This window comes from Artibeus jamaicensis, unplaced genomic scaffold (assembly GCF_021234435.1).
Source record: "Artibeus jamaicensis isolate MK-2021 breed Jamaican fruit bat unplaced genomic scaffold, CSHL_Jam_final contig_685, whole genome shotgun sequence".
NCBI lineage: Eukaryota > Metazoa > Chordata > Mammalia > Chiroptera > Phyllostomidae > Artibeus > Artibeus jamaicensis.
The window spans coordinates 32,520,483-32,547,483 of record NW_026521924.1 but is presented as its reverse complement, the minus strand read 5'-3'; the positions used below and the strand labels follow the sequence as shown (position 1 = coordinate 32,547,483).

Below are 27,001 nucleotides of genomic sequence, written 5' to 3'. Positions count from 1 at the left end.
GCCCAGGGCGAGTAACAGGTGTGCTTGGTGTAATTTATAGCTTGAAACTACAATCCACCCAGGTGTGTGGCGGGAAGGCTCTCAGGGCACCTGGCCTGCCGTTTTCAGAAACGAGTCTCCCTCTTAGAAGTGAGCGAGTGCCTTCCCCCACCCCAACCTGTTTATAAAAAAAAGACACTTCAGTGATTTCACCGATTCCAGTGAATCCTGGGGATGATTTTGATGAAGCTCTCATCACAGAAAGGAAGCTGCAACCCCAAGGAAGGGAGGCCCGTCTTCCTACTTACCATGTCTGCCCCTGCCCCGCGAGGGGAGGCAAAGCCTAAAGCAAAAGGTAGGTTTCTCTTCTCTAAGTGACCCAAAGAAACGGAATTACACCCACACTTTTTAACTCGGAAAGAGCAGAAGAGCAAAAACACGCCGTGAAAGGTGACTAAAGCACTGTACAAGAATCTGACTTCTAGAACAAAGCATCAAAGAAAACACTGAGGAGTCCGTCGTAATGGCTGCAGGAGAGCTCACGTTCAACACGGTAACACCCAGTGCAAGCCCCAAAACCACCAACTAGCTTTCGATTGTCGTTACGTATGAAAAGTTTATTTTAGAAATCACATAGCTTTAAAAAACACAGCCGTTCTGAGCTCTTATCCTGACTGGGTATCATTCACCGTTCGAGTGTCAGGGTTTTACGCAGTACAACGAATTATGTGCGTGTAATACTTCTGGCATTTATACCAGCTTTTGAATATTAATGTAATTTAAAAGAAGTTAAAAAAGTTCATTTTGAAGACACACTAAAGTATTTCGATCTTATAAACATAAGTCCTGAAACTATATCCATCGCCGAGAGAGACTATTCCAAAGCTGGAAAGAGTAGGCGTGAGTATTTCAATTCACGAGCAGTTGGAAGGTCGAGTGGACTCAAGGTGTGCAGAGCGGTCACCCCGTGCATGTGCCCGGGCAGAGCAACATGGACAGACGGACGTGCTGAAGGTCTCCTCTGGCTTCAGAGGCTGGGAGCAAAAGGAAAGTCAGAGGAAGCGGGAAGCCGTGTTTGGTCATTTTTTCCTGAGGCATGGTTCAGGGCGCCCTGGTTACCCTTGTTCCCACTCAATTGTTTTCTTTTAATCTTTTATTTTTTAATCCTCATCTGAGGACATGCTTATTGATTTCAGAGAGAGGGGAAGGGATGGAGAAGCGGGGAGAGGAACAGCCATGTGAGAGAAACGCTGATGGGCTGCCTCTTGCACACACACTGCCTGGGGACTGGACCGCAGCCTAGGCATGTGCCCTGACTGGGAATCGAACCCACGACACTTCAGTTTACAGGACTACATTCCAACCAACTGAGCCACACTAGCCAGGGTGGTTTCTTTTAATCTTACAAAAGCATCACCCACAGAAGGCCTAGTTCAAATACTAGGTAATCAGGACACAAAATAAAATGTACACACTATACAGCAAAAGACATAGATCTTTGTCAACCTGAACCAAAAAAACGCTGTGATTTAACATGCTAATTAAATTGTTTCACAGACTAAAGAATTAAAATCATCCTTAAGGATGACTACAGAATTTTTATGCAATCAACTTCGGAAAACTTTAAAATTCCTATAACATAAAGCAATTACTTTAACCTATTTAACATTTTTTAATCTGATATTCCCAGATTGTGTTTCTAGGTACCGCACGTGACTCAGGCCTCCTTTGCACTTGGGGATAAACGCAAACCACAGTTTTCTGTGAGGGGCCTGCAGGGTGCCCTGACCCAGGGAGAACTGAATCCAGAGCAGCACTGTCACCTTCTAGAAAGTGTGAAGAAAAAGGAAATTCATGTAAACTGGTTAACTGCAAAAACCTCCTGAGAACACAGGCTGCGGCGTGTGTCCTCGATGAGCAGTTAAGGTTCGCGCTGAAAAATAAGATTTAAAAAGACATAAGAACGAAGTCAGTCAATATTAATCGTTCATGAAGGTCAGCGACACCTGAGGGCAGTGGTGGGCTCCCCCAATTTTGTTAAGATGGGACAGATTTTTCAAATCTGCTTCCCACCAGATGGCGATAATCTTATCAGAAACAATTACCGAAGACAATGGACAGATAACGTGGGAGATGCGATGAAAGACGTGTCCCGTAAATTCCCAGGAAAGCGGCCATGAATTTCACGGAAGCGGGAGATGTGTGAGCGGTACAGGTGCAGAGTCGAGCGTCGCTGTCAGGATGTCGCTTCACAGCAGAACTGACGGACGCGGTTCTAACGGGGCCCAAAGCTCTCGATTCTCGGGCGTGGCACAGGCACGAAGGCACCGACGAGCAGGGCCCGGGCATCCACCCGGGGCTGGCGCGCACGTTAACACCCACTCTGTCCTGCTGCAAATGAGCAAGAGGAGGAGAGACTGCAAGTCCTGTGTTTACACAGCTGGCGACAAGCACACCATGACAACCGTGATGCGGAACTGCACAGCTCTGTGGTCCCCACGCCCTCCACGACCCCGCATCAGGGTGAGAAAAGGTCCTTCTGTACAAACCCACGCAGGCCGTGGGGGGCAGCCCGACGGCCACAGATGGCACAATGACTTGCTCCTGGGGCTGGTGACAGGACCCAGAGGGAAGAGCGGCGGTCGGGCGCCCTAGTCCGTGGTGGACCTCCGGTACCAGAAGCGGGCCCGGAAGTCGTCGCTGCAGGTCATGAAGCCGGGGTTGGTGGGCGAGTGCACGATGCAGCGCACGATGTTGTTGTGGCCCAGCGACAGCAGGTTGCGGCGCTCGGCCGTGCGCGAGTCCCAGCAGCACAGGCTGATGGTCCTCTCGTCCGGGAGCAGCACGTAGTCCTCCGTGTGGTTGAAGACCGCCTGCGTCCGGTGCACCTGCCGCCCGCTCAAGCCAGCACCTGCGCACAGACGGAGAGGTTAAGGGGAGCCAAGGGGAGCCGAGGGGAGCTGGAGGGCTTTCCGAGACCACCCGGGACCCACTCTCAGACCAATTTGACGGGCCATGGACCCCACTGGCGCAGGAACAGCATTTTAGAGCCACTGAAGGGGCACGCATTCATGGTGTGGTTTGGGGAGCGCTAGAGCCGTAGAACAGAATGAAGAGTGAAGAACAGGATCAGCCCTGGGCCCGTGCATAAGGCAACTTTGTTAACCCGGATGCCCTCTGAGGCATAGACACCTTTTTAAAAACTATACAAAACTGGTGTTTCATTATATATGTCTTTTCTATTGTGCTTTAAACCAGCGGTCCAGAACCTTCTGGCACCAGGGACCAGTTTCGTGGAACACAATGTTTCCACGGACAGAGTGCGGTTGGGGGATGTTTTACAGATGATTCCCCTCCTGCTGTGTGGCCTGGTTCTTAACAGGACTGGACAGGTATGGTCCACGGCCCTGGGGGCTGGGGACCCCTGGTTTCAATCAGCTTCCTGCTGGGCACATTTCCCATCATTTTTACTGGTGCAAATACCCCCTTGTTTAGAAACATCATTACCTATTTAGATCTTTTCCTGCCAGGCATTTAGTTTGTATCCAATTTTAAGTAACGGTGGGATACACATCCTTTGTGCAGGACACATTATTTCCAAAGAATCAAATTCCTGGGAATAGAACTACTGGGATGCATGCACACCTGCTCTCCAAAAGAAAGCTTTATGCTTTTGTGTGACCATAAAAATATCTTGTTCAAAATGCTATACAGAATGTAAATGAAAGCTGTCTGGTAACTTTACATACACAGCCAGTACTTCGATGGCCAAGTTTCCAACTGTCTCTGAGCTGTACATTCATTTGAAAATTACGTAACTCAGAGCACACAGCATGTGCTGTTTTTATTCAACGGTATGCAGTGGAGACCCGTAAAGAGGCAACAGCGCTTAATGGGTAAAAATACGAACTTGGCGTCTGACCTGGATTCACCCCTTATCAGTGATGCGGACTTGAACAGATTACTCTACACCCCTAGATCTCAATTCTCTCCTCTGTCTCATGGGGACCATCACCGCACCCAGCCCCGACCGCGTGGGGACTGGATGAGGCAGTGTGTGCTCAGCAACTGTTCCTAAGCAACCTGTCCCATGTGTCTGGAGCCACCGTGTGGCCTCTCCCTCTCCACTGCTGCAGGGACACCTTTCTGTGAGTGCCTGTGCTTGCCCGAGTGTTTTTAAGGTTGAATTTCTAAGAGTGGGTATAGCAGGCCCCCACCCCCGAAAAAGTAGGACAGAAATAGATTTCCAGTTCTAAGTGAAACAAGGTTTATCCCTGCAGTATTTTCCATAGGGACTGCAAATCTACTTTTGCCCCACCCTGTATATGTGTTTAAAATTTTCATACGTGACCCCAAACTGCCTTTCATAAGTATTTTACTGACACTCTTAACACGATTTCCTGAAATGTTCAGCAACACTACGTAACGCCGACCCTTCAAATCCCTGAAACGCGACGAGCACAACACAGGGCCTGCGCCTCCGTCTACCTTCTCCTGCTCACTGATGGATGTCCGACCTGCTTCTACTGTGCATGCTGCCCCTCAGCCCAGCACTTTGCTCCCAGTGTGGTTTCCCCATTTTCACTTCGGTCACTTTTATGTCTTCTCTTTGCAACACGCACAGGTTTTTCATAGCAATAAGATTATTTTTCAAACTAGCCTCATACAGACGTGTTTCAGTAAAGCCACCACCAGCTATGATAGAAACGACTCATCCCAACAGTGGCTAGTTGCACCGCCTACCCCGCCCGGGAGCCGGCAGGGCAGCTCGAGCAGCCTGGGTTTCCGTGAGCTCAACTCCGGGAGGCTGTGCTGCGCCCTAGTGGCCCAGCCGTCACATCGCTGCCATCTTTTCTCTAAAACGCCCATGTAACGCCCAGGCAGAGCCCGGTCAGCACCGTTTTCTTGGGAGCTCTAGGGTCACAGTCCAGGCAACCTGGGCACCTGACAAACCTCTTGCACCAGAGGGAACTAGCTGGAGTTTCCTACCAAACAACAGCCTTTGCTTCTACACGGAACAGAGGAACGAGGAGCAGCATTTTAACAACATTCACTATAAAAAACGACTTGACAGACTACTAGTGAAAGGATCAAGTTAAATCTTGTCATACAGAGCTCACAGGCAACACTGTTGCCATTTAGAGACCGCCATGATTTAATGAGGATCAGATGAACCTAATTGTGTTTTTCTGTCTGAAAGGCTCACCTTTTACATGCAGGGACAGCACACCTGTGCTCTCACCCTGGGCCTCCCTCTGCTGGACGGACGGCCCAAGACCCTCCCTCGCAGCCCTCCCTCCCTGCTGTGCACACCCCGAGGCTCCTCCCCGGACTGCAGAGAAAAGGGCCGGCTGCCGTCTGCAGACAGGCCAGGTTTTCAAATGTTACCTGCACGGAAGCAGATCCAGTTTAAGCTTTAATGTATCGAAAGAGCAAAGGTGGGACACTGTGGCTCATTCTGGCTCTGCCTCTTGTTAACCTGACTAACCTCGGCTAAGATATGTAATCCTGGTTTAAGTCTTGGTTTCCCCTATCTAAAATGAGTTCTTGAAAATGTAAAATGCTACATAATGTTGAGTAATATCGATTTCTCACATACCTGTGTATCTGACCAGTGTTCGTCCTGTTGATATTTCCCAAAGTTTAGCTACAGAGTCTTTTCCACTTGAAAGAATGTATTTAGAATTTTTGGAAAAAATGGCAGAGCAGACTTCAGCTCCGTCGTGTGCCTTCTCGAAAGTCGTGATGCACCGGTTGGAGACGCCGTCCCACAACTTGATGCAGCCGTCCTTGCTCCCGGTCACGTACATGTTGGCGCTAGGGTTGTAATTGACAGAGCATATGGCGTCCGTGTGCTGGTCTTGAGGGTTGCAGGAGACAAAACACTGAAACGTGTTGATGTCGTAGAGCCGAAGAGTGGGGTGCTGGGTCCCGACAAGTATGAAGTCTCCGGAAGGGTGGAAAGAGATGGAGCGCAACATCTCTGCCTCCTGCGGGACAGAGACACGACCGTTACACCACCGACTGCACAACAACTATCTCCAGAGGAGACGTGGAAAACGCTTGGTCGATGCAAAGAGCCCATTAAACAATAATCAGATATGACACAGGTGTGAGAAGGACCAAAGTACTTAAGGTGCCAAATGTCTCTTTCAGCAAACACCTGGGAGCATTAACTGCATAGCTTTTATTCCCGAGTTGCACTCCAGTGAAGCTGGCTGTGCGTTGTCTGAAACAGGGGTCTGCAACCCTGAGTGGAATACATCCTGGCCCACTGCCGCACCGGCTGAACCAGCAGCAGTGCCGACTGGCCAGGGAGGTGGGCGTGTGACGGCACGTGAACCATGCACCAGTGGACTGACCCATGCGCCACCCGTGGCACACGTCCCCGTTGCTGCACTCTAGTTTTACAGCACTGGCCCTCAACCTTTTTGGTAGCAGGGACCGGTTTTCCCACAACTGGGCAAGGCAGGAGGAGGGGATGGGAGGCGGAGCTCACGCAAGCTTCCCTGGAGGCCTGGTCCCTAACAGGCCACAGCTTCCTAACAGGCCACTGACTGGTACTGGTCAGCAGCCTGGGGGCTGGGGACCTGATTTATAGGATGATTATGGAAACTACTTTTAAAAAGAGAATAGTCAGTCACACAACAGCTCATTTTATTTAAGATAAAACGTAAAACTTCTTTCCATACATTCCTAACCTGAATGTACTTGAAGGCTCTTTTTGCAGATGGTTTGGAATAATCAAACAATTTCAAAGTATAATCCCTGGAACCAGAGGCAAGGATCTGTTCTGTCGGGTGGAAAGCGAGACACGTGACTTCATCCACGTGGTCGTACAGAGTCCGGATCACGGGGTGGTTTTCCATGTTCTGCTGTGCAGTCTCGTTCATCATAACCTGGGCAGCCGAGAGAGGAGATGCACAGAGTGAAATCTGTCTGACCCAGAGGACGCGCTATGCAACCCTCCTTATGTAGAGCGGGTTTGCACCCCTCCTTCTCCCCCCACCAAAGGAACAGAAGGCACGGTAAGTACGGAACGGGGACCTTTACCTCTATGGGCATGGCGCTTTTGGCCAGCATTCTTTCTGTGTCAAGGATTTTGATGGAGGCGTCAGCAGACCCAGTAGCTATTAGCTGCCCATCTCTGCTGTAGGTGGCCACTCGGCATGGTCCTTTATGGGATGTGACGTAGCAGGTTTCATACTCCGAAGCCTCCGGGGACATGGTCTGCACATCTGCATCGAACTCCAGGTCAATCCCTGTGCCTGGGGCGACGGTGTCTGAACGACCAATGGCATACTGAACTGCTGTGTCATCATTTTCCATTCCTGAAAGGAGTAAAAATTAAGGGCATGAAAAACGTGATTTTAAAAAGCCAAGACCAAGTTCAGATCTAAACCAGGAAAGATCGCCCTATACCTGACCAAACCAGGCACAGCGACCACACTGTAAGGCAATGTGGTTTGCAGAAGGTGAAGCTTTTGTAAAGTCACCTTGGCTGATTTTTGCCTCCAAAATACAACTTTAGAAACCCAAAAAAGCAGTACTATAAATTGTCTACTTTTTCTCATTCCAGGTTTTAATATTTTTAGTGATGAGACCTGTTACTAGCAGCCGAGACACGCATTAAGCCAGGTATATTGTTAAATAAACTGAAGTTGATCACTGTGTGGTTAAGCCCCGGGCAGGTAGCTCGGCTGGTTGGAGTGATGTCTCTGCAGGCCAAGGCTGCAGTTTGCTCAGGGCACAGGCAGGAATCAACCAATGAACGCACAGATGGGTGGGCAACAAGGGATGTCTCCCTACCTCTAACATCAATAAACTTAAAAAAATGTGTTTTAAACTTAAAACAGCTCCACCCATCGCATAAACAATGTTTATTAGCACAGGAAAAATTAGAAAGGCAGGTGAACAAAAGAACAGACCCGGCCTTCCATCATCCAGAGGTAATTACTATAAAAATGGGGGTACAAATTCTTTTGGACCTCTCTCCATACATGAAGCTGTTTCACTTCTTAAAACGAAAACAGAACCACATTATATGACAAATTCTCACAATTGGCATTGGTAGATCAAAACACATGAGCGTGCCTGGTAACTGGGTATTTCAGGGAGTTTTCTGTGAGCCCGGCAAGCACACAATATGCTGTGGAACAAGAAGAGGCCCTGGTCTTTACAGAGTGTGCAGTTGTGTTGGGGGCGGTACGGACACATGGGCAATGATCCAGGGCCACTGAGGTGACTCCAGGCCACTCTGTGATGAGAGGAGCGAGACTGCATGTCAGAGTAAGTGGGGAGGCGAGGGGATGACCGCGGGGTTGGTTTACAAGAGCTGACGCGGACTCTGGGCCGACAACTTGAGCTGAGACTTGGAGGGAGTCAGTCATCCAGTGTCGGAATGCTCCAACATTCGCCTAAAGATCCTGAGGCTAGAAGCAGCTCGAAGCCTTTATGAGCTGGGTTGTGTTTGCTCTTCAGTGCCTAACACTGCACTTGACACACACACACTGACCCCGGTCATAGGGTCCGTGAACCTGCACCCGTGGGCTACCTAGTTTGATGAGGTGCAGGAGCTGCTCTGAGGGCGCGCACACGGACTGAGGCTTGATCTCGTTGATGAGCCCATTGGCGATGCTGATGTAGCCGTCGTAGAGCAACTGGCTGATGATCAGCTTGTAGAGCTGCTGCCGGTCCTTCAAGCCCACTTTGGTTCTGTACATCTTGGAGAAGAGGAGAACAACTTCTCTGCCAGCTGCAAAAGGAGGAGATAGGTGGGTGGTGAAAGGGAGAGGCACCAGTAAAGCACAGAAGCCACACAGAAGTGGGCTCAGACTCGCGAGGCGCAGACCCTAGCTCTACTACCTCTGCTCAGCGACTCGTCTGAGACCGGGTCCGGAGCTGTTAGCTACGTGGGTGAAGGCAAACAGGACGGGTCAAAGAGAAGTCACTCAGATCACATCAGCTGATTTGACAGAACTTCCCACCTGCATTTTTTCTTTCCTGCTATCCCAGAATCCTCCACTTCTTCTGTTCATAAGATGTTAACTGGTGTTGGCAACAGGTAAGGCAGTGAGTGGCTACCGTTGGATGTCTACATACTACCGTTTCTACCAGCCAAGCTGTACGTTTACTAACCTCAGTTCTGTTTAGGCTTATTTTAAAGCAACTGAGGTTAAGTTACATATTTAGGTGGTATATCAAAAAGTGAGGGCAGGCCCTGGCTGGTGTAGCTCAGTGGATTGAGCGCGGGCCTGCGAACCAGACAATCGCGGTTCGATTCCCAGTCAGGGCACATGCCTGGGTTGCAAACCAGTTCCCTGCAGGCCAGTTCCCAGCAGGGGACGCACAAAATGCAACCATACATTGATGTTTCTCTCCCTCTCTCCTTCCCTTCCCCTCTAAAGATAAATAAATAAAATATTTTAAAAAAAAGTGAGGGCAAAAAACCTATTATGCTATGAAAACTTAAATGCTTTGAAAAGGGTAAATTGTTTAATAAAATACTGGCAAAAAAATATGGCCAAAACAGTAACAAAAACAGAAAAAAGGTAAAAATCTGAAGGAAAGCACTTTCTTTTATTTACAGGTGTCCAAGTTCTCCCTGTCTTAGAAAGTGGAACAGAAAATGGTAGATGGTAAGTTTTTGGTTTATGGGGGGAAAAAAGGACTCTAAATGGAGAACACTAGATAATTCGATGACCAAGCCAGTGTCTACATGTATGTGTACATCGGAATAGATATGGGAAAGCTGGAGGAGCCTGGAGACAGCAATAAACAAAAGTCACATGCAGAGAGGCGGCCATGGCAGGGAAGAAAAATGAGCCGAGGGCACAGGTGAGATGAATATGAGAAAGGAGACGACCGAGTGAGCAGTAACACCAGTACCTCCTAGCATTGCTGTACTTTACAGGGGTGATTCTGGAAGAGGGGGTGTTAGAGGAAAGGGTTTGGAAAACAGTGTTTTCTAACTACACAGCTCCCTCTGGAGAATTACTGAGGCTACTGATCATAACAACAACGAACAATTACTGAGTGTTTATGTTTTATTTGAATCCTCAACACCATCCTATAAAGGAGGTCCTGTAACCTTGCTCACAGATGAGGAGGGGAAAGAATCTGCCCAACTCCCGCAAAACGCCGAGGTCGCCCGGCTACTAAGCGCCTAATTACCATCCTCAATTGCAGGTGAGGACGCCGAGGACATAAGAACCCAACCCAGAACTGGTTATCTTCGGAGCTGGAAGAGGGACCCGAGCGAGAACACAGACAGCCGCTTCCCGGGCGCTCCGCTACCAGCCTGGCACAGACATGAACTAAAGATGCTGAGAGGGAAGGAGGGCTCAGGCCCAGCCTGGCAAGCCAGGGCGCACGCCTCCCCGCTCATCATCACTCCTTCCCGCCCCACCCAAGTCCTTCCCGTGGTCCCCCAAAGGCCTCAGCCCGACCGCACCAGCCGATCCACGGATCCCAGGCCCCCAGTACCCGCTTGTCCAGCTCTCTTAGTCTCCCGCTCTTCTAGAAAAATGGAGGCGAGAATCCTGCCTGATCGATCACTCTGGGCGCACAGCCACTGCGCACGCACAAAGGACGCCGCGCCGAGCGCTGCACTATCGATCGCCCCACTCTCACTCGCCCGTCACGCCATGTTACTTACTGGCACCTTTGAAAGGTTCCTTCACTCCCTCCGACTTTATCTCCTACGAGACGACCCTGACGCTAAGGAGCTTCTGTCTCACAGACGGATAGCACGTCCCTGAGAGCAGTGCTGGTGCTAGAACCTCCACGAGTCTGGCAAGCCGTTGGCTCCCTCACTTCCGGGTCTTTACGGAGAAAGGGCGCCTGCGCGCTGTGTCTGCTTTCCTTGGACACGACTCAATCTGTCGCATTGGCTGTGAACCAATGAGAAGGCAGCACCTCTCTAGCCCAGGCCAATCAGCTTTCCTGTTAGAGAGAGCAATTCCTATTTAAATTGACTCCGAATCGTAACGGCTCGGCTTTCCGAAAGACGCGGCGGTCTTGGGTCCGAGGCCGGAGATAGAGGTGCCTAGCCCTTGGGGCAGCTCCGTGAGGCGAGAGGGCGAGGGCGGCCGGCAGGACGGGTGGGAGAGAAGCGGGAGGTGGGGCCGCGGGGCTTGGGAGGGAAGAGTTGGATTAAGAAGGCTTTCGTCGGCTCCGTACCCCCCTCCGTCCTCTGCCTGTTGCCCCCTCCTCTGTCTGTCCCCGCTTCTTTCTCTCTCTCCCCTCCCTTCTCTGCCCCCTCTCCCCCCCTTCTCTGCCCCCTCTCCCCCTTCCTGTTCTCCGTCCCCCGCCCTAGCTTTCCAAGCTCCCTCTTCATCTGCTCCTGTGTACGGAGGCGCCCTGCCTCCTGGTGTTTATTAAACTCCTGGAGTGGATGGGCTGGGGGGTGGGGTGGGGATGCTTTCTGGTGAGATTCTCGTATTCAGTGAGCACCTGGGTGAGAAAACGTGCAGAAGGTGTTTGCTGCCCTGGAGTTTACGGTCTAGTGGGGGTGGGGAGGCAGACGACGAACTAGCAAGATAACTTCCAATGGTGCTGAGCTTACGACAGTAATAAAACAGCGATGTGTGCGGTTTACCGGGGGACGGAACAGCCAGGGAAGGCCCTTGTCCTGGCTAGGTGGATGAGTGGGTGAGTCAGTGGTTACCTCCTGGAAGAGGCCTTCCTGGCTTACTGCTTCTAGAACCTTAGACGCCCCATGTTTGTTAAACAGGCCCACCTAAATGAGAAGCGCTTGGGCATAGGACTTAGGTGTCTAGTTTCATCGAGTTCTCCAGGTGATTCTGATGTTTCACTGAGAACTAGTGATGTAGCCCAGCGCATACTGGTCTCGTGGGGATGTTGTTAAAATGCAGCTTCTGACTTGTTAGCTCTGAGGCTGGGCCTGGAAGTCTCTCTCTCTAACCGTCCCTGTATTGCCCTTGACTTCTAATGTCTCCTCCTCCTTAACTTTCCTTGATTGAATTTAAACTGTCTTCAGTACCATATTCGTTTCATTTCCTCTCCTCCCTTCGTTATTTGTGTAGATATTAATTAGTAGGTTTGTGAAAGAAGGAAAAGTGTAAACCCACAGTGCTATTATATCTAACAGTTTCCCTGTTTAGAGTAGCAAGATTCCTGGTTTGAACCTGAAGCTCTTATGAAGGTCATCTGGTCATGTGACTGCTGATCCGGCTCTAGACCAGAATCACCTGAGAAGCAGTCTTCCTGGGCCTTTCTCCAAAATTTCTGGATCAGAAGCTTATTCCATTTCGCTTACTATTAACATTCCTGGGAAGAACAGTGTATTATGTTGGAGCAAATGCCTGTAGTTTCTGAAGACTCTCACTGGGCCTATGCGATCTCCTTAGTCTGCAGCTTATGATTAGAAGGGAAAGGGGAGAAAGTGGTAGAGACATTAACATCTTCATAACAGAAGCATTTGTTTCCATCTCTTTTGTCTACTGTTTACACCAACTCACTGTTTGACTTGAGGACTTTAGGCCCTTCAGTTGTAGCCCTGTCTTCAAGGTGGGATGATTTGCATATTGATGAAATAACTGTGAAAGCTTGGGGGTGGGAGTGTTTTCTTATTGGAGTCTGGAATTCAGAGGGCTCGCTGGGGAAGAAAACTATAGGAACATCTCTGCTTTCTTGTTGATCTATTTACGTGGTAGGTTTGCCTGACTCACAGAATGGACTGACTGAGTGTTACAAACTATTTTTATGATTGCTTTGTTAATGGGCTAATTTATTCCCCAAATGTTGGCATACACACTGTGTATGCTCAGGCATGTTCTGGGAGAGACCTGGAACAAAATGCCCTCGTTCTCATGAAGCCTGCTTTTTTTTTTTTTTTTGAGATTCCGAACTGGTAGCTGGATATCTTGAGTCTCAGGACAGTAAAAGCCGACAGTAAAAAAGTACAAGTAATGTTATGTAAGATGTTAAGTAAGGCCTATGAAGAGAAATAAAGGAGAGATGGTCTGAAACTGGAATGTCTGACCAGAGGCGGAATGAAGTGGAGGAGCAAGCCACAGTTTGGGGGAAGAGCTTTATAGGATGGAGGGGAGAGGAAGTACAAAGGTCCTGTGGCAGGGGGCTCTTGAGGAAAGAATGGAGCCCTCTATAGCTGGTGTGCAGCAGACAGGAGGAGATAAGGTCAGAGGTCGTCAGGGGCTTGAGTCTAAGCTGAGTGAGGAAGGGAGTGCAAAGCAAGTGATTGCACTTATCTGCTGCTTGGCACCCCAGGAGCAAGGAGGAGGAAGAGGAGAATGGACGTGTGGCTTGGTCACAGCAGGGCCACTGAGGAGGTGGACTGCTGGGTGTGGGCTCCAGGGAGGGTGAGAGGAGTGATGGGCAGTAGAGGTGACCAGTGAGGACATCTGTTCCAGAGCTTTGCTGTTGAAAGGGGAGGTGAGTGATGTGGTATGGCTTGAGGTCAGTTACGGTGTAGAGAGGACTTTTTTTAAAGGCAGGGGGGATGGAGGCAGGCTGAAACACTGACGGAAGTGATCCCTTTGAGAGGAGATGCTGGAGCAGAGGGGGAGTCAGTTCAGGGGCAGAGTTGGAGCACCAGGCTGGGGGACGGGACCAGTGAGTGCCCCAGGGGAGAAGTTGCTCTTCGGGAGAAAAGGCCCACGCCTGATCGTTGTCACGGGGGAGAACAGTGCTCCCCTACAGCTCCTTTCCAACAGAGAAGATGTGGAAAGTTCTGTGTGCTGTTGGGGCTGTGACCCTGACCTAGCAGAGCAGTACTTTGAAGCAGGTGGGGCTGTATAAATTAAAGGCTCCCTTTTTTCTTTTCAGGCATCATGGACAAATCGAAAGAAAACTGCATTTCAGGGATGGTCAAGGTAAGTTGAATAATGTGACATCAGTCTCAATCATGTTGCCAGAACCCAAACAGAGATCCTTCTTCTTCTGGAATTCTTGTCACTTTCACTTCAGATTTGTAACTTTGGGCTGCTTTTCTCGGCATTCAGGAACACTGTTGACTCTCTCACTGTGTCTTTTTTGTTCTACTTTGTTCTGCATTCAGCTGTTCAAGTCTGTATCACTCCCTCCTGGGCAGGATAATGCTCACAATAGGCGCCCAGTACTTGGCCTGTGTTTGCTTGCCAGAAATCAATTTCTTTGCCACAGTCAGTGTTGGTCTTGATTCGGGGAGTGGTAAGTTCATTGGAATGTCAAGCTCAAGTTAGGGAGTGTTTCCTGGGACCCCACTTTGAACCAGGTTCCTGGCCAGATGCAGGGATTGAGAACACATGGTCTTTGACTTTGAAGAACTTCGAGCAGTGCTGGGGAGGTGTGTGAGCCAGTTCTGTGCCTTAGTGCCCATCAGTAGGACCGAGTACTTCCCAGGAGGGGCAGTCATTTCGGATTGGGATGGGCTGGAGTCCAGGGAGACCTCGGCAGGAAAGACGCCTGGCTCTTGGCGTTGGATGAGTGTCTGCAAGGCACCAGGCTGGCTGACTGCGTCTCTCACAGGGAGACCCTGTGATGGCGGCAATCTCCAGGGAATCAGCTTGAGCATATGTACTGCTCGGGCTTTTGGACGGGGCGGGACTTGTTTTTGAAGTCTTTATCTTTGCGTAAATGGACACTGACCCTTCTTTTCCTGGCCGAAGGAATAAAATGACCAGTTAGAAAAAGGTCAGCCTGAGTCACTGCATTTGATTCTCCATTCTAGTGATAAACATCGTTTGAAAAAAAATAGTTTTATTTAAAATGTCTGTCATTGACTGACTGCCTACTCCGAGTGGACGCTGTTGATTTCAGAAGTGAGCGGCCCCGTGCGTGGAAACCCTCCCGTACCAGTGAGCTGGGGACGGGCTCCGAGACCTCCCTCTGCGGCCACGCTCCTCACGTATGGGGGCATTTCCTCCCAGTAGAGCTGGGGGGCGTGTCCCCCTTATTTTAGTTTGATTGGTGCAGGCTCTTAGAATCAAATAAACTGTTTTAAGTTGGTGGTATTCTACTTACAGGCACATAAATATTATATTTTGGTGATAACTTCTATTTTTTAAAAGATTTTATTTATCTTTATAGAGAGGGAAAGGGAGAGAGAAAGAGAGGGAGAGAAACATTGATGTGTGGTTGCCTCTCTCGTGCCCCCAGCTGGGGACCTGGCCTGCAACCCAGGCCTGTGCTCTAACTGGGAATTGAACCAGTGACCTTTGGTTCACTCAATCCACTGGGCCACACCAGCCAGGGCTATTTTTGTAATAACTTTTTGAACAACCTATGCTTGTTTTCTTTTTGCCAAAATTGTTTTGATTAAGATCCATTTTGTAAGTAGTACTTGGGAAATAATCAGTAGTAATGAGCTTTTTGTCAAAAATCTGGCAAATACAAAAAATTCAGACTATTTTCTTTGTCTTTTAAAACTTCTTCACCCGAAGATAACCACTGTTGAACATTTTGATGTATTTATCCCCTTTTTCCCCCTAAACTCGCGTCATCAAATTTAGTGCCACCAGGATTTCGATGCTAAGCTTCTGTATTGCAGCTTTTCGCTCAGCAATAATTTCTGAGTCATTGAATTCTTAGAAAGTGTTTCTTCCTCTTTAAATGGAAGTTTAGTTAGTGACCACTAGTTTAGGGGAGCACTGTTTTCAGGGTGGGCATGGGGAGGGGTCAGGAAGCATCATTCAGGGGGTCCCTCCGGCCGTACACTGACCGAGTCCTCCGGAAGTGCCCATTAACACAGCCTTCCCCTTCGGTCTGTTACTAGTGACGTTCCTGGTTTCGTTAGAAAACAGATTCTCTGAATATGCAGCTTTGGTTTGTGAAGACCTGAGGCTTCTTTTACTTCTCCCTCCTCGCCCAGCCTACAGTTCCGCCTGGTGACGGCCCGAAGCGCGTCCCGGTGCCTCAGCAGTTCCCCCCGCAGCACCCCGTATCTGCAAACAGTGGCCAGGCGCAGAGGGTCCTGTGTCCTTCAAATTCCTCCCACCGGCCTCCTCCGCAAGCACAGAAGCTTGTCTCCAGCCACAAACCGGTTCAGAATCTGAAGCAGAAGCAGTTGCAGGCAACCAGTGCCCCTCGCCCCGTCTCCAAGCCACTGCATAACCCGCAGAAGAGTGAGCAGCCCCAGCCAGCTGCCCCTGGTAAGTCGGCTTTTGGAGACTCGTTGGGTAGTCATGCTTTCAAGTTGCTTAAAAAAAAAGCAAGTGTATACACTTGTGTTTGCATTGTGTAGAGCCCTCGCTTTTATGTCATTTCTATCTGTGATACACAATATGAAGTTGGGGACAGCGTTTGATGTCAGGTTGAAGTAACAGTGTCTCCTGTGGGCAGGCCTGTGTGAGAATTCAGACCCGACTCCTAGTGTCATGGTCCCTTTGAGGAACTGAGAGGTCCCGAGGTTCTGTAGCCTGGAGGGAAATCGGGGGAAATGGACGGGTTGAGGCCAAGGTCACAGCGGCCCTGTGTGAGTGGGGCTTCCTCCCCTGCGCCCTGGGAAGCTACTGAAAGGACTGTGAGCAAAGGATGGGCGTGCCTGCGGGGAGCTCGCTCTGGCGCGTGGGATGAGCTGGGGTAGTGATGCTGGACTGGGGGCGCCGGACAGTGGCGAGGCCGCAACTGGGTGGGCAGGGCGGTGTTCATAGTCACCATTTAGCTTCCGTGGGGGGCCCGCACACAGCGGGCTCTGAGACGAGTGCTTTCTTCGCCCACCTTGTCTCTTTCAATCCCTGTCACCACCCCATGGAGGTGATCAGGGTCACCAACCCTGTTCCACGGAGGAGGAAGCTAGACTCGGAGCCTTAACAGACTCTGAGACAGCCAGATGGAGAGGCGTAGGCCGGAGAGAAGGGGCCGTGATCGGACATGGGTTACACGGGAGACAGCTTGTAGGTGGCATGTGGACAGTGGGCCGGCCCCCCTAGTGGGGGGAAGGCGACGAGGTGGGAGCTTGTCAGGGACAGAAGGACCTAGTTCTGCTGCAGAAACTCTTCATTTGGAAACCAAGGCTTTGAGGAGAATTTCTCTAGTCTCGAGCCTTCAAATGATTGGCAGGCCCAGGATATAATCCTCGTGTCTTTAGAATAATCTGCGGGTGTCACGGGGGCAGTTGGGGAGGGTGTGGTGGTCTTTGTTCTATAAAATGAACTCAGAATGGCCCAGATCCTTAATTCTAGACATATCATTAATACTTCGGTGACCATTCTGTGATTCATTTCTATTCACAGGTTTTTAACTTACTCTGTATAGTTATTCTAAAAATAGGTTTTTAAATTATTCCGCATAGGAAATAATTCTGAAAAGGAACAGGCATCGAAGCAGAAAAATGAAGAATCAAAAAAGTAAGCATTTCTTATTTCTGAAGTTCTGTGCCGTCATTCTGTCAGAACGCATCATTTACTTACAAATTTAAGTTTGGGAACTCTTTAAAAGGTGAAGAGCTCTTTATATTTTCATTTTAGAAATACAAATTTCTAACCTTTTCCTAACCTTTATAAAAAGAGAAAAGGGATTTTAATGGTGGATATTTACTTAGGGACTTTTTTTTTTAAACTTTAGATTAACACTTGTGTGAGTCTGCTACAGAAGTGTGTAAAATAAAAGGAGTTTCTACCCTCAGAAGTGACCCCTATGTATGGTTTATATGTGCTTCTGTATTTCTGTTCGTATACAGAAGTTCAAGTTTGTTTAAAAAGTGAGGTCGTGTTGCAGAGCCATTAAACATGCTACATGATTATATGGATGTTTCGACAGAGTTCCTGGCATTGCCGTGTTTTTATGCGAAAGCTGGCGTGTTGCCCAGGCATTTTCTAAAAGCCTGCTGCCAGTCTCCGGAGTGTTAGACTGTAGAGCACAGGAGGAGGGGCTGGGAATGGGCCCGCACGTTTTTCACGTTAGCTGCCTAGCAGAGACTTTCTGGGCCTCTAATGGTTCTGCCCCCAGCTGCCTGTGGGATCCATCCCGCTTGCTCTGCAGGAGGGGGTCTCACCGCCCAGGGTTAGCATCTCCAGGGTTGAGAGGAGGCTGGTTTGTTTGCCTGCGCCCCACAGGTGGTTCTGAGGCCTTTGCCCCTCCCCCTGTCCTTACCTAGCCCTTGTTGTGGTCTTTGGTGTCAGTAGTCAGTCTCTGTGCCTTTGACACCCCCTTGAGTGTGTCGGCACTGGAAGTCCCGAGTACTTGTTACTCATGGAACCAGTGGCTAGCTGGGTGGGGAGCAGGGCGGTTAATGTCTGTGGCGACTCATTAATGGTGGCATTGGCTTGTTTTGGCAGAGGGTATGTTCTGAATACAATAAATATATAAAATTATTTGTAGGGTGTGTCTCCTGATTAATTGTTAGAAAAGATTTGTGTTCTCGATCTTTAAAAATGATCATATTTTCCCCTAGAAGGCAATGGGCTTTAGAAGATTTTGAAATTGGTCGCCCTCTGGGCAAAGGAAAGTTTGGGAATGTTTACTTGGCGAGAGAAAAGCAAAGCAAGTTCATCTTGGCTCTGAAAGTCTTATTCAAGGCTCAGCTGGAGAAAGCAGGCGTCGAGCATCAGCTGAGAAGGGAAGTCGAAATACAGTCCCACCTCAGGTGAGACGTCAGGTGGCCTTCCAAAGGGTGTGGCTCGGAACTTCGTTATTAAGATAAACGATTATAAAGTTCTTTTTAGGAGGCCTGCTTCATAGTCCTGCAGAACGATGAAATTTGTCATTTTTCAATGATTTTTCTAGACTTATCTTCTATGGTCCTGAAAACTATTTTGAAGATTTATGTTAATGGAGTGATTTACACGAATAATTCTTATCCTTCTTTTGGTTCATCATGAGGGGAATGATACTTCTTAGTCTGAGCTGTGGGCAGAAGTTACACAGAGTCTGCAGGTTGGCTTTGGTCAGTGGGTCTTTTTTTTCTTTCAGTGTTTTTCCAAACAAATCGGTTGCTGACAGTTGGCCTGTTCGATGGCAGCCTCCCTGCTGGGCAGCCTCTGGCTGGGGTTGAGACGGTGATGGCGGGGACAGGCTGTGCTCTCGCCGCCTGGAGTCCCCGGCCACGCACCCTGGGGGCCGTTCTAGAGGAAGAGTGATTTTAAATTCTGTCCACGGCCTTCAGTATCCAGCTACTGTGGGGAAGCCATGTCTTTTTCTTTTAATTTGAAGGGAATTCAGGTTTAGCTGAGTTCTGTTCCCCGTAGAAATAAACACTGCCTGTGGGAAGGAAGTAGTAATCTTAGATAAACCGAATTACCTTGATATGCATGGAAACTGATACGTGGATGTGTGTATTTTTCTTAGAGTGGGTCTGTAGTTTCAGATTTCCAAGTTGGGGGGCCAGGGTGGGGGGCCCCGTGAGCAGAAGCAATTTTTACGTGAAGGGTTGGTTTGGTATTGAGCGCGTACTCTGTGGTCGTGGGTCTGCTTTGAAGATAAGCCAGGAGTTAGAGCGGTGATCATTTGTTGCAGGCACCCAAACATCCTCCGGCTGTACGGCTATTTCCACGATGCCACCAGAGTTTACCTAATTCTGGAGTACGCGCCCCTCGGAGCCGTCTACAGAGAACTCCAGAAGCTGTCCCGGTTCGATGAGCGGAGGACCGCCACGGTGAGTGTCATGTGCTCTCCAGACCAGCCCCGTCCCCACACCCCGCACCCTGCACCCGCAGTGAGGGGGCTCCTCTTGCAGTGGAGGCTCAGTGGGACCGGATGCTGGAAGGGGAAGGGTCAGCCGCTGTGCCGTGTGTGCGGACACAGGCAGGTACCAGGTAGAGTGCTGGGGCTGGTTTGTTTCAAAGCAGTTTTTCTGTGAAGTGTATGTGAATAGTTGCCTTAAAAAATGAACTATTAAGGAATAACTTTTTGCAGAATAATTGTGAAGATAAGTACAGGCCTGTTTTCTCCTCGTGATGACACACACACCTAATTTCCCCTATTCATAGTTTCCCTTACTTAGTGCGGCACATCTGTCACCGCTCATGAACAAGTAGTGATGCACAGCTGGGTTCAGATTTCCTCGGTTTTCGTTTTCCTTGTATCAGCCTGGGCTCTGGGCTTTTGAGAGGAAGATCACAGAGGACGTGTGCAGTCCCATCACATGTCCAGGGCATGCACTGACCGCTCATGGTGGGCGGTGGCCTCGACTCCCCGGCCGAGGTCGCCGTGGTCACCCCTCTCCCCGCAGAGTTGCTCTTTCTCCCCAAACTGTGCCGCTTCAGGGGAGGTGCTCTGCCCGGCCGCACTGAAGGAGTTGGGGTGATTACGTTCCAGCTCCGGTCCGGCAGAGTGCCTGCCTACGTTATTTTGGACCTTCTCCTTACGTATTTACTCAGCATTTATTAATATGGACTCCTCAATATTGTGTACTGCGAGCTACAACCCAACGGAGTTTTATTTTGTTGCTGGAGTTGTTCCAGTTTTGTCCGCTGGGAGCACTGTTACGTGGTCCCTGTGTTGTTTGACGCTCCCCTTCACAGTGGACGTGTGGTGGTGGCTTTTTAGTTCAAGCTTCCTGACACTGCAGGACGCTGCAGTCTTGTCTTGTGTATTCCCACCCCGCCCTACAGTGGTTTCCTCCGTAGAGCCCCGGTGCCTTTACTGGAAAATGTTACTGGGAACCAAGATCTGGTGGCCAGGTGCGCTCATTGCTGCTGAGTGTTCGCGGTGCTCAGCGGACAGAGAAAGCCGACGAGTGCTGATCTGTGTGTTTGCCTGCGCCTCTCAGCAGTCCTCTGTTTATCCACCTGCGTCTGCATTAAGCAAAGCACGAGTCCATCACCTCGCTTTTCCATGACCTCCCCCTCCTTCTACCACCTTCCATCCAGTGATTTGGTTACTCGGTGCTCGTGTGCACGGACGGTGGCATCAGGATGCTTAACTGGTTACCCCCACGGGGAACAGCTGGCACACGCGCACTGAAGATTCATCTGTGTCTCTTCAGGGGTTGCTACGGCCCGTTTCTTTGCACTGAGGGGATAGTGTTGGGTCGTATGGTTGTATCACGTCCAACCCTTCACCTGCTGAAGGGCACCTGGGTTGCGCCCAGTGTTTGGTGGCTGTGAAGAAAGCTAACATCTGCCTGTGGGTTTTTATGCTGCATGGGTCTTCAGATCCGTTGGGTAAACACCTGGGGGAGCACTTAACCGTGGGCTTGCGTAGTCAGCGTGCGTGCGTGCGTCTCTGGAAGGAGCTGGTCGGGTACCTCCGGAAGTGGCTGCACCACCTTCGCGTTCGCACCCGTGAGCGAGGTTCCCTGCTATCCCTCATCCCCTCAGCCATGGGTGGCGTCACTTTTTGGGTTTTAGCCATTCTGACAGGTGGGGAAATTGTGTCTCATTGTTTAATTTGCAATTCTCTAATGACACATGGTGTTGAGAATTACTTCATGTGCTTATGTGCCATGCACATCTTTGGGGTGTAGGTTTAGATTTTTTTTCTCATTTTGATCATTTTGCTGTTTTTTTTTGTCATCTTAATTGTTGAGCTTTAATTGTTCTTACATTTTAGATACAAGTCCTTTACCACATGTGTGTTTGACAAATGTTTTCTTGTCTGTGGCTGTCTTTTTATTCTCTTATCTGGGCTTTTGGCAGGACAGACATTTCAAATCTTCAAGTCCAGGCTGCTGGGTTTCTGTTTTGGGGTGGTGTTTTTACCCCCCGTGGGTTGTGCTTCTGTTCTATTTGAATGGAATTACTTGCTTGAAGACGTTGAAGAGTCTTAATTTGGGCTATTTTTAGCGAATTGGCGGATGAGGGGCCTGTTGTACGGCGATTGCTGAGACCCATTCTGTTCCTTGGTGGAGGTCTCTGGGCACTGTGCACACTGGTTTTCTTTCTGGCATCGATTGAAGTGGCATTAAATTCAGGAGGCTTTCCTGTCTCCGAAATCACAGCCCTGTGGGTGAGGGATGCTCTGGTCTGGTCTGGGCACTGAGGACGTGCTATTTTAATCTGGACTGATTGCTCTTCACATAAGTAGAAATAGATCTGTTTTATTTGCTCTTACAATATTAGCTCACCAGATTAGTTGGTTATTTAATTGGCAGTTAATACTCCTACTGCTCAGTTTTCTTCAGTCCAGATGGAGTTCACTGTGGTGTGGACAGGTACTGAAAGAAAACCAGACTTGTTCTTTTTAAGATTCCATGGTACTTGGGATGAATGGGCGCACACACACCCCTCCTTTCCTATCTGATGAATTCAAATGAAACCCACCATGCAGAACTGGTAAGGAGCCACCCCGACCTGCGGTGTGCCATGGGAGGTGTGGAGGACGTGGCACCAGAGAGCCCTGGTGTGCTGAGAGCCGCTTGTCTTAAATTGAGCAGGCAAATGCGCCCTTTCCTGGCGTTCTGATGTCATAGAAGAGCGTTCTGTCTTCTTCGCTTTCAGTTTGTTGTGGCCTAAATTTTGGTGTCTGGCTTTTGGCTGAAAAAATGAAAAATGTCCTTTCTGACAATCATGTTTGGTTTCTACCTTTGTTTAGTAAACCTTTTCTGGTGTGGCATAATGTTCAGTCCTGTCTAGCAGTTACTTTTGGAAAATAGCCTCGAACTTTAGCCAGAGCTAAATATATTCTTTCACTATATGGACAACAATTCTCATCTGTGTGTTAAAGCAATGTCTGGACTTGGCTGACCTTTCCTCGGTTGTGATGGAAACAGCACTCACTGAAGGGCTGACTCGCTTGTGTACTTTTAAGCTAATGATTAGTTTGTCTGAAATTGAACGTGCCAGTAAACCTGCTTCTAGTTTCTGTTTATTGTTCAGGAATATTCTTCCACTCTGATATTCTTAGTGTACATGTTTATACCTTCAAGCAAATCCTTCTGTTGTTAGTTGAGCTTAGTTTTAAAAATGGGAATTGACTGTTCTTTTTTATTGTTTTTAAAAAGATGTTTATGTCTGAGTCCCTAATTTGTAGTGATTATTCAGTAGTGTCTTAATTGCTAGGACATTAATTGTTATGTGGGAGTGTAGTTACAGCTCATTGTTTTCCTTGTCTTTTGATATGTTTTCTGCTATATTAGCAAATAACCTCCCACTGAATAACTTCATGCTGAACACTAATTTGGTTCCATTGATTTTTTGAGTCATCAGTTTGGTTTTAAGCTTTTGCTTTAAAATGTACAAGACATGTTAAATATTTATGCTGGGTTTTCTTTCAGAAGAGATGTCTAAAATTGTCACAAAATCTAAAACACAGGTTTTTAACACTTTTTTTTTTAATAGTATATCACAGAATTGGCAGATGCCCTGTCTTACTGCCATTCAAAGAGAGTTATTCACAGAGACATTAAACCAGAGAATCTGCTCCTTGGATCAGCTGGAGAGCTTAAGATTGCAGATTTTGGGTGGTCCGTACATGCCCCGTCGTCCAGGTACGTAACCGTGGGACTTGCTGGGTTTCTCGAAAGCCCTGGGGGCTGATCACAAGCCAGACAGTGAACTGCCGAGCGAGGGGCCTGCAGAGTCGGGCAGGTGACCGACAGGGCGCTCCGCACTGAGTTGGGCCCGGTGGGAAAATGGTGTCTTCGGGGACGTTTTTATTCTACGGCCATTGGGCCATTTATTGCAGCCTAGACGCTGAATGGGACAGGTAGGGTGTGAAAAATGCACATCTCCTCGTGTAGGCGAAGGAGAGGTGCAGGGCGCAGAGGGGCGTGGCCCTGGCACCGCGGTGGGCGGGACCAGTTCTGGGCACAGCACCTTCGAAGGCCCAGAGCGGAGGGCGCAGTTCTGCCGGAGCTTCAGCAGCTAAACGGCCCCCTCGGACGGAACTGTCAGGGAGGTGGTCCGGGAGTCTCTCCGGTCTGCTGTTGTGGACAGCAGTCCTTTCCCGTCCCCTCCTAAAACCAAGCGAAATTTGAATCTTGGGTGAACTTTGCAACCAAGAGCTAAGATATTCTCTACTGTTCTAAAAGTAATTTGGGTTTAAATGAGCTTTTGAGACCACGTGAGAAGGAGAGCATTTAAGAGCATTTAAAAGCAAAACCATGTTAGAAGTAGTGATAGGAGTTTGTCCACTTTGGGGTAGGACTTAAAAAATTATAGCCAGTGTACTTTAAAACATAAAGCTAGTTTGTTTGTTTTTAATGTTAAAAATAAAGCTCGTTAAGAAAAAAGTCGTATAGCCTAAGTAGTTGCCCCCGGGCGGATGAGCTTTGTTTTTGTCACCAACCACTTGTGATTGTTTCTAGCAATGGGTTGAATCTGCTTTTAAAAAAATCTGGTTGTCTGCCACTAGTGGGCGCTGTTGCACCGGTGAGGCACTCAGTGACTTGTAGGCTTTGTGCAGCCCAGGTTTAACTAAAAGTGTCCCTTAACTGTCTGGTGGTGTCGCCGTGATGGGAGAGATAACTGCCCTGTTCTGGAAAGGACATTTATGTCAGTGTTGATGGTCACTTTACCCCGTCTCCCAGATGTTATTAACCAGAGAGCTAGCTGCCCGGTCACTGGGTTTGGTCTCCGTTGTCACAGTGCTGACGAGAACGGCTGGGTGTCTGCAGAGCTGGCTCCTTACCACCAGTCGCCATCTGGTCGAGTGAGCACTGTGTGCTCGCTGGGCTGCCAGCGTGACCCGGTGTAAGCCTGGGTGGCGAAGAACTGGTAGAGAGCACGAGCCCGCCCGGTGTCTGTTTGGGTCTGTCTGCCACCCCAGCTCGTCTGCAGCCTTCGTTAGAAAACTCACGTAGACACGCTGAAGGCAGCCGCACAGCCGACTGCCCAGCGCACAGTCAGCAGTGGACATGCTGCTCTGTGGGCTGTGCCTACTTTTTTGGTGAACCTTCAAAGACAAGTTGCAGGTTCCTTGTCCTTGGAGCATCTTCTAGAAATAAGGACATTGTCCCATCTGGTCCCAACCACTGTCGCTCTTAAGAAAATAACTGTGGTAATAGCCAGCACTTAGCCCATGTTCTGATGTTCCCAGTTGTCCACAAACTTGGATAACTGTTCTTTTAAACCAGAATCCAACCAAGGTCCATGCGTTCTATTTGTGTCTCTTCAGTCTAAATTTAGACCAGTTGCCCCACAATTTAAGATGGATTTTTCTGACTGCGGTGTCACTTGCTTTTGTCCTTTATCCTCTGTATTTGCTGAAAATAGGGAATTGGGCATAAGGGCTTAAAGGATATTTTTGGCAAGAATACCTCACAGGCCACTCCCAAATTTTAGTATCTTTAGCACCAATGATGTTAGAAGGCAGCATGTACCTACAGCCCCAAATCTAGTGCTTTTGCATTGGGACAGTTTCTTGTCCTAATGTCACCTGGCTTTGAAGCCTTTTAGCATGTCTGCCTTGTAAAAACTACAGGATGGTAAATTGTACTCACAGAGAACTTTGCATGGCTGCTGTTATGTGGTAGTGATCGGACGAATTGGGGTACAGTTTGGTTGCTGGCTGTGACCTTGCACAGCCCCCCACAGGCCGTTTGCTGCCGGAAAGTGGAGGTTTACACAGGACCTACATCATAGCCCAGGATGTGGCCTGGGAGGAGCACTCAGCCAGTGTCAGGGAGGCCGTTAATGACTTCCAGCAGCTGCTGCGACCACTTAAGCAGGCGCGCCAACCTGGGCCTCCCTCGTTTCTAGGAGAACCACCCTGTGCGGCACACTGGACTACCTGCCGCCTGAGATGATCGAAGGCCGGATGCACGACGAGAAGGTGGATCTCTGGAGCCTGGGGGTTCTTTGCTATGAGTTTTTAGTGGGGAAGCCCCCTTTTGAGGCAAGCACATACCAAGAGACCTACAGAAGGATATCGCGGGTAAGACACAGCTCGGAGGGACCGCCACTTCTGTTAGAGCCCTTTCTGTCCTGCCAGCCTCCCCTCTAGGCTGCGGTCTGAATACTTACACTGTTCTCTCTAAACCACGTTTTGTGACCACCTGTCACTTATCGTACTCCAGGTTGAATTCACGTTCCCCGACTTCGTACCAGAGGGAGCCAGGGACCTCATTTCAAAACTGTTGATGCACAACCCCAGCCAGAGGCCGACCCTGAAGGAAGTGCTCGAGCACCCCTGGATTGCCGCTAACTCCTCCAAACCGCCGAGCAGCCAGAAAAACAGAGAGTCAGCCGGCAAGCAGGCTTAAGGCTCCTGCGGGGGAGGACCCTGGGAGCCCGGGCTGCTGTGGGACCCGCTGGAAACACACCTCTTGACCTGCCTTGACGCCGACGGCCTGCCTGCTACCTGCAGCCCTGTGGAGAATAAATATATGCACGTTATTTTACTGAGCAGGCCGTACGTCGTGCTCCCCACCGGAAGTTCCACCTCAGTAAACGTGCCACTGAAGTAAAAGTCGCCACGAGAATTGTGCTGACTTCACTGGTTTCATCATCACGAGGCGAGGTTCAAGGGCAGCCGCCCTGCAGCCTGTTTGGACTAAGGCATCCTTGCCAAAGGTGACCTGGAGCCCATGGTGGCAGTGGCCCCTGTGCTGTGACCCGGTCGGTACAGCGCTGTGCAATAACCTCCCAAGTTCCTGAGCGTGTGTGTAATTTATTGGGTGGCCACACCTGGGAAAGCTGTCGGAATGAGTATGTGACTTTTAAATATTAAAATAAAGAGATGTGCGTAGACTGTGTCCTTCCGGAACGCTCTGTCGCCCCTACACCTGCCGTCTGGTCCTCCCTAACCACTCATCTTTTGTCCGAGACTGTAAACTGGGGGCACGTGCTCTACCTCCATCGCGGGACTTGCTCGGGACGCAGAGGAGACGTGTGTTCCGGCCAGTTCTAAATGTTCAGGGCTTTTACAAAATGTTGATGTTTTACATGTTGTTTTTGTAAATACATTAAGACATATACAAAATGGTTACTCTCTGAAGCTTTTTTTTTTTTTAATTTTAGAGGGGAAGGGAAGGAGAAAGAGGGAAACATCATTGTGTGGTTGCCTCTTGCGTGCCCCCTGGTGGGGACCTGGTCTGTAATCCAGGCTTGTGCCCTCACTGGGAATCGAACCAGGGACCATTTGGTTTGCAGGCCAGCACTTAAACCACTGAGCCATATCAACTGGGGCTGAAGCTTTCATGTTTTACCTTGACAGTTGCAGTGTGTTCCAGGAGTCCACA

The 27,001-nt window shown here is 49.3% G+C and overlaps 2 protein-coding genes across 8 annotated transcripts; one reads left to right on the top strand and one right to left on the bottom strand.

Annotated features, from left to right (window-relative positions):
• Positions 1-558: 558 nt before the first annotated feature.
• CSTF1 (cleavage stimulation factor subunit 1) lies at positions 559-10,809 on the bottom strand. 3 transcript variants are annotated; one of them, XM_037133640.2, is made up of 6 exons: positions 10,637-10,809; positions 8,534-8,734; positions 7,033-7,310; positions 6,681-6,878; positions 5,579-5,969; positions 559-2,890 (listed from the first exon to the last, which is right to left on the bottom strand). In XM_037133640.2, the coding sequence occupies exons 2-6, from the start codon at positions 8,700-8,702 to the stop codon at positions 2,631-2,633; spliced, it is 1,296 nt and encodes a 431-aa protein (XP_036989535.1). In that variant the 5' UTR covers positions 8,703-8,734; positions 10,637-10,809; the 3' UTR covers positions 559-2,630. The 3 variants fall into 3 exon arrangements, with proteins under 3 accessions (XP_036989535.1, XP_036989537.1, XP_036989536.1); XM_037133642.2 differs by having other exon boundaries at positions 10,643-10,809; XM_037133641.2 differs by lacking the exon at positions 10,637-10,809 and adding an exon at positions 10,465-10,561.
• A 103-nt stretch (positions 10,810-10,912) lies between these two features.
• Positions 10,913-26,708, top strand: AURKA (aurora kinase A). 5 transcript variants are annotated; one of them, XM_037133643.2, is made up of 9 exons: positions 10,913-11,022; positions 13,789-13,835; positions 15,812-16,091; positions 17,234-17,288; positions 18,335-18,526; positions 19,396-19,534; positions 23,160-23,308; positions 25,521-25,695; positions 25,838-26,706. In XM_037133643.2, the coding sequence occupies exons 2-9, from the start codon at positions 13,794-13,796 to the stop codon at positions 26,021-26,023; spliced, it is 1,218 nt and encodes a 405-aa protein (XP_036989538.2). In that variant the 5' UTR covers positions 10,913-11,022; positions 13,789-13,793; the 3' UTR covers positions 26,024-26,706. The 5 variants fall into 5 exon arrangements, with proteins under 5 accessions (XP_036989538.2, XP_036989542.2, XP_036989541.2 ...); XM_037133646.2 differs by lacking the exon at positions 10,913-11,022 and adding an exon at positions 11,484-11,631; XM_037133645.2 differs by lacking the exon at positions 10,913-11,022 and adding an exon at positions 13,375-13,395.
• The last annotated feature ends 293 nt before the right edge of the window (positions 26,709-27,001 follow it).

What these genes read in the sequence shown, in the direction of transcription:
- AURKA (XM_037133643.2), top strand. Translation starts at nt 13,794, where the DNA reads ATGGACAAATCGAAAGAAAACTGCATTTCAGGGATGGTCAAG. An exon ending in GCATTTCAGGGATGGTCAAG is followed by an intron (nt 13,836 to 15,811) that starts GTAAGTTGAATA and finishes CTCCTCGCCCAG; the next exon opens with CCTACAGTTCCGCCTGGTGA. An exon ending in AAAAATGAAGAATCAAAAAA is followed by an intron (nt 17,289 to 18,334) that starts GTAAGCATTTCT and finishes ATTTTCCCCTAG; the next exon opens with AAGGCAATGGGCTTTAGAAG.
- CSTF1 (XM_037133640.2), bottom strand. Translation starts at nt 8,702, where the DNA reads ATGTACAGAACCAAAGTGGGCTTGAAGGACCGGCAGCAGCTCTACAAG. An exon ending in AAAGCGCCATGCCCATAGAG is followed by an intron (nt 6,879 to 7,032) that starts GTAAAGGTCCCC and finishes TCGGCTGCCCAG; the next exon opens with GTTATGATGAACGAGACTGC. An exon ending in AACACTGGTCAGATACACAG is followed by an intron (nt 2,891 to 5,578) that starts GTATGTGAGAAA and finishes GTCTGTGCGCAG; the next exon opens with GTGCTGGCTTGAGCGGGCGG.